The following is an 11865-nucleotide window of genomic DNA, read 5'->3' on the forward strand; positions in this document are numbered from 1 at the left end:
AGAGTTTTGGTCACATGGTTAGGCCATCCACAGTGGTGAGAGTGAGAGTGAGAGTGAGACATAGCCTGAAAAGTGATTTTTTGTCCTGAGAGTAAGAGTGATATGTGCTGAAGCTACAGTGGTGCTGAGAGTAAGAGCTAAGAGTAATGTAATTGTATATAATTAAATTAAGCCTAAGTTAGATTAAGTTATAGTTAAGTTATAATTTATAGTTTAAATATTTATAAAAATTATACCATTAGTTTTATTTTAAAGAGATCTTTAATATAAGGTCAATATTGACTATATTTGAATTTATAATTTTATTACCTAAAATATAAATTCTATATTTTGTCTCCACCAATACCTTTATTTCATTTCACCAACATAAAACAAAAAAATTTAAGATAAACATAAATAAACATAAACAAATAAAACAAAAAACAATTACAATCAAACACAAAACGACAGCCACAAACACAAACACAAACAAACACACAATGGTATTGGAGACATCTTCAACAAAAATAAAGTATACACAATCTCAAATATAGTACACACATATTGATCAAACATAAATATATGAATTTAATTAACAAAAATATTTGAGTTTAACTAGCACAAATAAAGTATACACAATTTAAAATAAAGTACACACATATTAATCAAACATAAATATGTGAATTTAATTAACAAAAATATTTGAGTTTAACTAGCAAAAATAAAGTATACACAATTTAAAATAGAGTACACACATATTAATTAAACATAAATATGTGAATTAAATTAACAAAAATATTTGAGTTTAACTAGCAAAACTCACCGTATCAATTTGATTTTGCCCGCTAGTGCGTGATCGTTCGGCCGCCAAGATACATTTATGATATTTCGAGGTGGCTTGCCCTATTTTCTTGAAGTGAGCCATGACCGCCCCAATTTGTCGCCCATTCCTCACGGCGAGAGGATATTTCCGAATAAATTGATCGTACACTTTATTCCAAAATTCCATGTTTCTTTGATTGGATCCGATTTCACAATCTTCCGAATTTTCCATCCAAGCTTCAACAAGCGCTACCTCTTCTTCATTGGACCAATTCTTTCTCTTTGCATTTTCCATGATTGGAAAAAAAGAATTTTCTAGGAAAAGTGAGGTGATTTGAATAGATTGATAAAATGAATGAATTGGATAAATAGATGTGTGAAAAAATGAGGTGTGAATGCTCAATGTATAGGCAAATTGATGAAATAGCCGTTATAAATTTTTCATAATTTTTAAATATTTTTTCAAATTTTTTTTGTATTTTTAATTGCATTATAACGGTCAATTAATTCTAGCCGTTGATCTCCAACGGATACACTCATCTGAGCCTCCAGACGCTGCCACGTGTTGCTGCCTTCTTTTTTTTTTTTTTTTAATTGAAACCGGGCTTAAAAAAGGGGACCGTTGATCTGCAACGGGCGGAAGATCTTGGCCAACAGTGTGAAGCAGGCGCGCGTGTGGGCGAGTGGGAGGCAGCTACTGCAGTGAACAGTGGCTTGTCGGCCACTTTATTCCTTCCCTCCGCATGTACCAAATTGCCCCTGCTTTCTTTCAAAATTCCGGACTCCACTTCAGCTTTTTGAATTTGTCAAAAGCCCTTCATGGTCTTTTCAAATTCAGTAGGGCCCACTTAAATAAAAACCTCACATACTCTCACTCTCAGCCGGACCCTCTCCTGGCTCTCAACTCTCACTCTCACTCACCCTCACTCTCATTATTCCGGCCCACTGTACACAAAATAGAGTTTCCTCACACACTCACTCTCAAGCTCAAGCTCAAGCTCACCATTGTGGAAGGCCTTACAGAAGAAATCCTAACACCTTAGATTCTTAGAAGACTATAAGAATAAAAGGGAACGTTATTAAATAACCTCTTTTAATATACAATAAACTTTTTTGACCATTTCCTTTAAAATTTGGGATGTAAATTTAAGATTCATAACATTATTGAAAAAAGAAAAATCATATGGTTTGGCAAGCTGTTTAGTAGAAAACATTATTACGGTATCAGATTTAAGTTAACATAGTCATTGATTATTTGGTTTATTTGGTTTAGTGAATGACAATCTCTCATTTAGCGGGAAGAATTCCTTAAGTTCAAATCTCGAGTAATCAAAAAAGAAAAAATAAAGGATTATATTGAAGAGAGAACATAATGGTATCAGATTCAGTGTATGAAAATCTGTGGAGCCAATAAGTTGTTCGTATTTGAATGTTAAAAGGGTACATGGCATCTTAGTGTGGGACCCTTCTGGCTTTAGAAAGTAGACGACGTGTAGTGTAAAGCGTAAACTCAAATCACACGTGGCTATCTTCAAGTTCATGTGATGGTGGTATGACTTGGAAAACCGCAAAAGAATCCAAGCTCTCCTCCATTCCCTCCAAACAAACAAAACCCATTTCACCCGGCAACTCAACGAGTCCAAACCCTTCCTTCACCAACTCGTTCAGGCACTCGGCGGTCCACGGCCTCACCTCAGTCGCCGCCCACACTCTAGTCCCTCTCCCACACACGCTCTTCAACGTCTTCGCCAACCCACCCATCTCCTCCGGGTTATAGAACACGTCAGACATCAAAACCAGGTCGAACTCGCCGATTTGACTCGGTGACTCGTCTGATCCCCACACGAGTTCTCTCACCTCAACTCCCTCCTCGACTCCGTTGGCCTCCACGTTCCTTAACAACCCGGGAAGCAGTGGCCTGATGTCGGTGAGCACGACTCGGCTCGCGCCGAGTCGAGCTGCTGTTAGGCCGGGGAGTCCGGCTCCGGAGCCGAGCTCGAGTACAGTCTTGTCTTGGAAGTGGGCTGGGTCTTGAGTGGCCATCCAGTTGGAGAGGACCAGAGCCGAGGCCCAAACCCACGACCCGGTGCGTGCTTGGGCCGTGGCCGAGTCGCAGAGGTCATCGAGCTCGTGGATTACAAGGGTTCTGTCTGCGACTTGGATTTGTCTCAGGCCCATTGACAGTGAGGCTCAGTGTGTCACTGAGAGAGAATGAGACATGGCCTGCCTTTTTATATTGATATTTTGTTTTTGAGAGACTATTCTAGAATATTAATTTCTCTGAATAACTTGAAGTGGAACTTTTACCAACAGTTTAAAGTAAGATAGTATTCCAATTATATTTTCAACAAAATTGTTCGATGAGAATTTGTGCTGTTGTAGTGTTGGATAAAGGGATTGGCATCTGAAGTTTGTGCTTAAAGTGGCACTCAGACCTCTTTTTTTTTTTTTTTTTTTTTTTTTTTTTCCCTAATAAAGAGGAAAACGGCCAGTGGCCTCTTAGTGCTTTCTCTATATTTTTCTTCAATTTGAAGATAAGTCTAAAAAAAAAAGGTAAATTTAGGAAATTGCCTTGAGGCAAGACAATCTCTGGCTTATGCACCAGCCATATTCAGTGTGGGAATATGATAAGAGAAGGGAAGGACTGCTGAAGGTCAATTCCACTACCATGGATAATGTTCAAAACTTGTGGTACATGAGAGAAATTTGGATGTTTGAGGCTGATTAAAATGTGAAACCTAACTTGCGCATCAAGCCATTTCCAATGCATGAGAGTTTCATGGATAAGAAATGTTACCCCCTGCTAGTGGAGCTGCAAGGCAAACTCTATGCGATCAAGGTAACAGAGTAGATGGCTTCCTCTGCCGCCTCCTCCCTTCAGTTCTGGACACCGAGTCTTGAATACACACCCGAGCATTTTGAAAAAGATGAATCTGTGACCCTTAATTATCTTCCACTTTTACTGTTTTTGATCCATGAAATTAAATTGTTTTCAATGTCAATATTGACTAGAAATTGCCCCAATATTGTCTAGAACTTAACAACATGCAAAACCCCAACTGTTGATTAATGTTTGGCTGCTATATATATAGAAATAGTTGGTGCTTTGAGGTTTCTTGAACACTATAGTAGAAACTCAGATGCAAAATCTCATCCGTGCTTTCTATCATCCAATAAATATGGTAAAACCAAAACTGGAGAATAGATAATAAATGTAATCTAGTGCATATATGAAGAAGAGCAAAAGTGTTTTGAAATGTTACACATGCATTTTATTGATGGATGTACTCATTTATGTTTTTATATATGCATATATAATATTAATGCAGTTCTATGGTCTTAGCGAGTATCTGTTGTTTACCCCAGATAACCAATCTAATTATAATGGAGATTGACCTGCACATGAATAGCTAAAGAGTAGAGTAAATGAATATCTCTAACAGATTGTCCACCATCTTAAACTTAAACTGTTGCCAAATTTAAACCTGGACTCTGTATATATTATCTGCTACAAACAATTTACTTGCATTTTAAAAACAGATCGATGAATGATATAAATTAATTAGCAAGTTACGAAAATTTTCGAAAGAAAAATGGTAAACCTGGTGGTTTCTACTAGAATTTGATACATTGTTAGATTATCAAATAATCAATCAAAACTATGCTTATCCTTTCGTCAACAGTTTGTGAAGTAGCCAAGGGTAAAAGGCTAAGGTTGTTATGTAATCAAGGGTAGTAACTAGAATCTGATACATTGTTATGTAAGCTTGTTGATGGAATGGCACATATTTTCTTTCTTTCTTTCTTTTATTTGCTAATCCATGTGAGAAGTAAAAACTACCATTTTTTGATAGTTTTGTTTATTTTTTTGTAGTTTGTAATTGAATTTTAGCTATTCGATTTGTTAATTTACTTTATGGGAAAATACATATACCTGCATATGAATCTTTATATATGTTTGTTCATTTGCTTAAAAAAAAAAAAAAAGCTAAATTAACAATTTTGTTTTTCAGTTTGTCATTTTTTACTTTTGTATCCATAGTTTCAATTTTATTAATGATCATGTCCCTGTAGTTAATTAGTTAATAATTTCAAAATTGCAATTAAGGTCATTTCGAGATTTCTGTCGAGGCTATTCTAGTTTTGTTGTGCAGGCTTAGAACTTTATAATGGTAACTCAAAAAGATTTAAATTTTTCCTATGCATGTGGGCATTTTGTCAATTAATTTGATGGAATCGATCTTGATTTGGCTTTACTTGCAATTGTTAATTAACTAGGTGGATACGATTGACAAAGTTAAAATCACTTTCCTAAGTCGAAAATGGCTCGAACTAGAGGAATCAAAATTATGTTGATACAATATATGGCTTCAAAACTGGTGCATCGATCCATACATGTTGCTTTAATTTGTGTGTTAATAAGTTTGAAGGGATTCATAGTTACACAAATTCTGGAGTATATAATGAACTAGCTGTAGTGGATATGTATTCATTTGATCTGGAATTGGTGTGTGATTTATCCTATTCAACAGAATAGGAACAGTATGGAGGACGAGGACACTGATGCTTAAGATGAATGAAAGTCATGTTTTTTAATTTCCAAGGCTGTTCCCGGTGGCTAGTGGTACGTAGTGGGGCTTTATTTATCTCTCAGGCAATTATATGTTTGCTTCTCATTCTTGTTTGCATAACATATTAAGCATGACAAAAATTTTAACCGATGCGCGTGGTGATGATAGTGGTGAATGAGAGGTGGTGATAGTAGTGACAACGACAATGGAAGCAAGGATGGTGGTACAATATATGGTAGTGTTGGTAATGACAATAGTGACAATATATGTGGATCGAAGGCAGAGGTGGGGATCACAGTGTTGGGCTGTGGAGGTAGTAGTAGATGTGGTGGTAGTGGTGATGGTAGTGATGGGTGTGTTTTTTTTCTTAAAATCTCATTATCTTTGAATTTAGAAAATTTACAACTATTTTGGTGGAATTGAATTCAAATTTATGACTTCCAAATTTCACATTTTTTTGTTAATGATACCAAAAATGAAAAATGGAGATTCTCATTTCTCAAATTCCAACATTTAAAAAAATACTAAATTTAATTTCTCCATCCAAATACTAATCATGATTCCAAAGTGTTCAATCATTATTGCAATATTTTTTTTGGATTGATTATTGGATTCAATAATGGCCAAATAAACACATACAAGTAAGCCATTAATTATGTGTTTATTCTATATATATAAAAGGAATAAACACATAATGCCTTACTTGTATGTGTTTATATGTGTTTATTTGATCTGTATGTGTTTATATGTGGTTATTTGATCGTTCAAGGTTGAGCTTTGATGTGATATTATAAAAAAAAAAAAAATTTAAATTACTTCCAACTTTCCAAGGACAAAAAATTGCAAGTTTTTTTTAACCGGAAATATACCTACAAAACAAATTAAGCTAAAGGACATTTTGTGCAAATGCACATTCCCGGCATAAAAAAGGCTACTAAGTGCTTTGCTGCATCTGCATTTTGAGCTAAATTTTTAGTTTCATATGCAGGTTACCAAATGCAAGCTGCATATGCAATTTTTAGGTTGTAGTTGCAAGTTGCACCTGCATTTGCCAAGCGCTCGGCAAGAATTACCGAGTGCTTTGTAGGAATTGCCGAGTGCTCGGTACTAATTTTGTCCTACAAGGTAAGTTTTGGACCATGTGGATATGAGTTAAGTTTCTTTCTCATTTTGGCATGCTAGGTAAAAATCCCTAAAAGAATATCAAGAAAATCAATTATAATTTTATGCAATATAGCTATTGTTGAAGGAAATACTATCTACCTTCTCATTTCTACCTTTTTTTTTACCTTCTTCTTTATTATTCTCATTCTGCAGTGTAGTCTCATGACCAGAACCGTTCATTGTTTAAAAACTTTAGATCACCCTTTACAGACCATCTTTGAAAAAAGTCAACCAAATTAGAAATTGTTTGGTTATGTAACTGTTATCAAATAAATAGATGGTGAATCTAATTGTTATCAAAACTATTTATTTATTTGATCACAGTTACATGACTAAACGATTTTCGATTTGGTTGATTTTTTGCAGAGATATCTTTAAACGATGATAAAATGAATGGTTCTGAGTACGAGACTACACTGCGGAATAAAAATAATTAAAAAGAAGGTTGGTGGAGAAGGTAAATAACATATCTTATTTTTGAATCCTCTAAATTGATCATTTGTGTAGAAGAGTTTTTTTTTTTTTTTTTTAGAATACAAAGTGAATGAGGGGTGTAAATTTAAATCTTCAATATTTTTATCTTTTGAAGATTATATTATCAAAGAAAAATGCTAAGAATCCAAACTTTTTTTTCCAACATTTGTTTCCTACCTTATGTGTCATTACTTTATTGGACATGGTACTTTTTTTTTTTTTTAGGTTTTATTTTATATTTTTTAGTGTTCAATGTATTAATGCTATGTAATTTAGGAAAAAAAGTTGGGATCCCTAGCACTACTATATTATCAAATAACTAGCCTCTCCACACTCGCTGTGAAGCAGCTCTTTCTATTTTGCAAATACCGATATTTTAGCAAGCATAATTTGTTTAATATGCTTCTCTTATTTCTATTCTCAAATCACAAATACAAACAAACCTAATTGTTCAACCCAAAAAAAAAAAATTGAATATGGGAAATTAAGGATAAATTAATTAAGGAAAAAGAATTAAGAAAAAATTAATTAAAGTGAGAGAGGCGGCAAACCAATTCTCATGGACAAGAAAGTAAATTTGAGAAATAAATAACTGACCATTGGATTTAAACCGAAACGATCTCAGCCATTCAGATTTGGAAATAAATTTTAAGATTCAAAAACCGTTCTGTTTTATTATATAGATGATTATAAAGTCCACTTTTGGACTCTTAATTAATGGTAAATCAACCCACTTTATTTAAATGATAAAAAAAGGTCCACTTAATTAGTTATAAACCCATCTTTTAAAAAAACAGGTGGTTCTCTCTATTCGTTTTTCTTCAATCTCTCTCCCTCCGTTCTTCTTTGATATATCTTTGTTCTCTCTCTCTTTGTTGATCTCTCTCTCTCTCTCTCTCTTTTCTTCACTATAATCCATCGTTGGAGTCTTGAAGGAGGTCAGAAACCTAGTCGGGCTCCAGATCTGAGTTTGTTGACACCGATCTAAAAGTATGGAGGTCGGAGTTTTTTATCGCGCGATCTGAAGGTACTGTGCCGATATTTACTGTTCAACAGTGGCAATGATTTGTTACTATTAAGTTAGGATTTTTAACTCCATAAGCTTGAACTTTTGTGTTTTATGTTGGTTTATGATTTTTTGACATGTTTATGAAAGAAAAAAAACTAAGGGTATTATGTTTATGCCTTTTTCAAGAGTGCTGCTATTTGCACACCATTTTTTTTCTTTTTGCACACCCTTTTGTAAAAAAACAATAAAAAATTAAAAAAAAAGACACACTTACCCTCACCCAACACACCCCAACTCCATTTTTTCTCTTTTGCACACCCCATCAACAAACAAAAAAAAAACACACACACCCCCCTTCATCTCCCTCACCCGACCACACCCTCCCACCCACGCAGCCCTCTGTTTTTTTTTCCTTCCAAGCCCGGCAGCCCCTTTCTCCTTTCCACTCGCCCAATAACCACCGCGCGCAGCACCACCTTCCTCGCAGCACCACCACCGCGCGCCACCACTAACCACCATCTTCCTTTCTCTCCGCATGCACCATCACCACAGCACCCCCAAAACAGCCACCACAACCAGCCCGGAAGCTCCCTCCTCGGCTCCTCCATCTCTCTCTCTCCCTTCTCTCTTCCCTCCCTTTCTCTGTCGCTGCGGTTGGTTCGGTAGACAACCACCGAACGAAACTAATGGTTTCGGCAAATGACTGCCGAACGAAACTAACAGCTTCGACTGATGGCTACCGAACGAACCCGCCGGTTTCGGCGGATGACTACCGAACGGCCTGCGCGCGAGGATGGTCCGGTGGTGGTACTGCTGCGAGCAAGGTGGTGCAGAAGGTGCTGCGCGGGTGTGTTAACAGAGAAAGAGAGAGAGGGAAGGAGAGAGAGTGGGGCCGGGGCTGGGTGGAGGGGAGGGAGGAGGTCGGGCTGGGTTGGGCGCTGCGCGCGGTGGCTGGAGGGCTGAGGTGGTCGGGGCTGGGTTGGGCGCGGGGAGGGTGGTGCAGCAGGGAGGAGAGAGAGGGGTGGTGCATGGTGGTGGGCACGGGGAGAGTGGTGCAGCAGGGTGGTGGGCGCACGGTGGTGGTGCTGCGCGCGGGGAGGGTGGTGCAGCAGGGTGGTGGGCGCAAGGTGGTGGTGCTGCGCGCGGGGAGGGTAGTGCAGCATGGTGGTGGGCGCGGGGAGGTTGGTGCAGCAGGGTGGTGGGCGGCGCACGGTGGTGGTGCTGCGCGAGGGTGGTGCAGCATGGGGAGGGGGTGTGTACGGGGGGGGGGGAGATGGGGATGGGGTGTGTGAGTTTTGGGTGTGTGTGTGTGTTTTTTTTTTTCTGTTTAGGGAGGGTGTGCAAAAAGAAAAATGGATGGGGGTGTGTGGGTGAGGGAAGGGCCAAATGGTCTTTTCTCTTGAGTTTTTTTTTTTTTTTCAAGAAAAGGTGTGCAAAGAGAAATTTAGGGTGTGCAAATAGCAGCACTCCTTTTTCAATTGTTTGTTGCCCAATGAGTATAACAACTGTTCAAGAATTACTATAATAACCACGGTTAAACAAATACCAAAAAAAAAAAAAGCGGGGGCTGCGTGTGTTTTATGTGATTTCATTAAAGTGGGTTGGATATATTATCACCTTTTTTTTTTATAGTGGGCTGAGTGATCATTATATTTTTCATTTTGGACTTTAAAAACCTCCTAATTTTATTAAAGATAAAATTATAATTAGAATTTTATTTAAATAATAAGAAGATTTATATGAGCTCCCTAAAACGACGCCTAAGAATCTAAAACACTAAGACATACACATGCATCATGTTTACTAATAAAAAAAAAACGACTGACATATCTTCCGGCCACAACATCTTGTAGGCAACAAGTCCTTGATATCTCAAACAAGTAATTAACCAAGCCATCACATCAACTGATTCGGAATAAAAAAAAGTACACGAGATGTTTATTAAAGAGCTAAAAGGAAAAATCAACTAGAAAATAGACTAGTTGGTATTTTTTTTTTGTTCGCAATGTTACAGAGATCTCAAATTTGAGTCCCTCTATTAAAAATTAAAGAAAAAAAACACAAGAAAGAAAGGAAGAAAGGGAAAAAAAACATAAAAGAGTAATTAGCTTGGAGCTTGGACCAAGAAAAATTAAATACCACAATATTCCTTGATGGCATACTCAGTTTCACGGATAGTGGATTTTCGTGCTGTAAGATATTCCATATGATTCAATGGTTTATACCGTAAGGGGTGGTTCTTGTCCACGAGCTCGTTAGGTATTTGTGTCACCCCTTTTTTAGCGAAAAGAGTCCGAACGAGTATCTTACATCATTATCCCTCAAGCGGACTCTATGTTTATAAGGTCGTATCATGTTGTTGCTCCAAACCTTGGCCAAGAAAAGCATGCAAAAACATTTCCGTTAAGATTTGATGTGTTTTTACAATAGAAAGTATTTATAATTGATTGTTATAAAATCCCGTCCACATATTTTATGCTTTCAAAATACTAATTTTAATGGCATACCTGAAATACATCACCTGCTAGGAATATGAAATATGAAGACAAATGATCAAACATTATCCACTCATCGTCCTTTGTATTTATCTCCAAACCATTGACATGATTTTGATGAAGTATGGTGGAAAATGTCTTGTCTATATGACTAGTTAGTCCTAGATCAATTCCAGTATTCTTGCGGTTCTTTGTACTTATTAAATCGGAGTGTATAAGAAATTGATTGAACATGATCATCATGCTACTTCTCCACACCGTAGTTTTCAAACACCATTTTTGTCACAAGTTGATCTAGTTCCGCCATCACTTTTGCATACACATCAACACTCACACTGTCCAACAAGGCAACAAATTAAGAACAAATTAATAGTACTGTAAAAGTGAATCAATATGTTAAACATTGATGATGAATCGTACGCGAAATGTAGAACAAATCATACCTAAATTGATCGTTTCCATTAGGCCACAAGTTGTGTGTGAATTTCTGAATTTGTTCCAAGTTTGTGGGATCATCAATCCCCAAGGCTTCGTGAAGCTTTGGCTTTCCGGAATCATCTTGCATTTTGATTTGGGTGGAGAAATCAAACAACTCCTCTAATGTGCCACAGATGGTGTTGTGAAGCTCTCAATCAATTAGCTGCAAATACCCACCAGCCAGATTAAAGAAGATAATTAAGAGAAAATTGATTCATTTAATTTTTGCATGTCTAATATGCAGAATTATCAGAGGGAGGGAGAGGTGGTCAGAGAGCATACCTTACTTTCCACTTTGAACCTTTGCCATGAAAACAGCAACAAAGCTGTTACCAAAACGTGTTTTTATTTTTGTCTTAAATTATTCTAATCCAGATCTAAAAAGCTGTTGAGTTACCATTTTAGCCTGTCATCCATGTGCATGTGCATGGGCCTCTTATTTTCAAAAGGGTGGTATATATGCGACGACATTTCTTGTATTTCAGTTTTATATCAAAGCATGCACAAATTAACATAGAGTTTCGTAATTCTTTTTCAACTTCACCAACTTTTATTCTTTTTTCCTCAAAACAATTTAAAAATGAGTGACATGATTTCTTTTTAAATATTCTCTTATAAGTTTGATTGGATGGAACTAAGCAGAAATGCTTGCTTATAAGGCTTTTGGGATCAATGCAATGAAGATGAAATTCATTCCTTAGGCTGTTTTTAAACACAATTGTAATATATGTTATATATAACGTATAAATACTAAAAGAAAATTTTGATATACATGCATGCAAGTCAGTGATTTCTCTAAAAAATGAGAAATTATTCTGTATATAACTGTTACACGACTACGTGGTGTAATCGATTCACGTGTTATAATATGATT

General features: G+C 36.6%; 1 protein-coding gene and 1 pseudogene across 1 annotated transcript; both read right to left on the reverse strand.

Moving 5' to 3' along the window:
• Positions 1 to 2316: 2316 nt before the first annotated feature.
• On the reverse strand, positions 2317 to 2979 carry LOC147273602 (uncharacterized). Its single transcript, XM_086228238.1, has one exon. The coding sequence runs from the start codon at positions 2977 to 2979 to the stop codon at positions 2317 to 2319; it is 663 nt and encodes a 220-aa protein (XP_086084364.1).
• Positions 2980 to 10150: 7171 nt separating this feature from the next.
• Positions 10151 to 11408, reverse strand: LOC147273603 (deoxypodophyllotoxin synthase-like; annotated as a pseudogene).
• Positions 11409 to 11865: the final 457 nt, after the last annotated feature.

Source organism: Dryas octopetala, chromosome 9 (genome assembly GCF_963921425.1).
Source record: "Dryas octopetala chromosome 9, drDryOcto1.1, whole genome shotgun sequence".
Lineage (NCBI taxonomy): Eukaryota > Viridiplantae > Streptophyta > Magnoliopsida > Rosales > Rosaceae > Dryas > Dryas octopetala.

Bases quoted from the DNA above. Each gene is read 5' to 3' on its own strand.
- LOC147273602 (XM_086228238.1), bottom strand. From the start codon at position 2,979: ATGGGCCTGAGACAAATCCAAGTCGCAGACAGAACCCTTGTAATCCAC.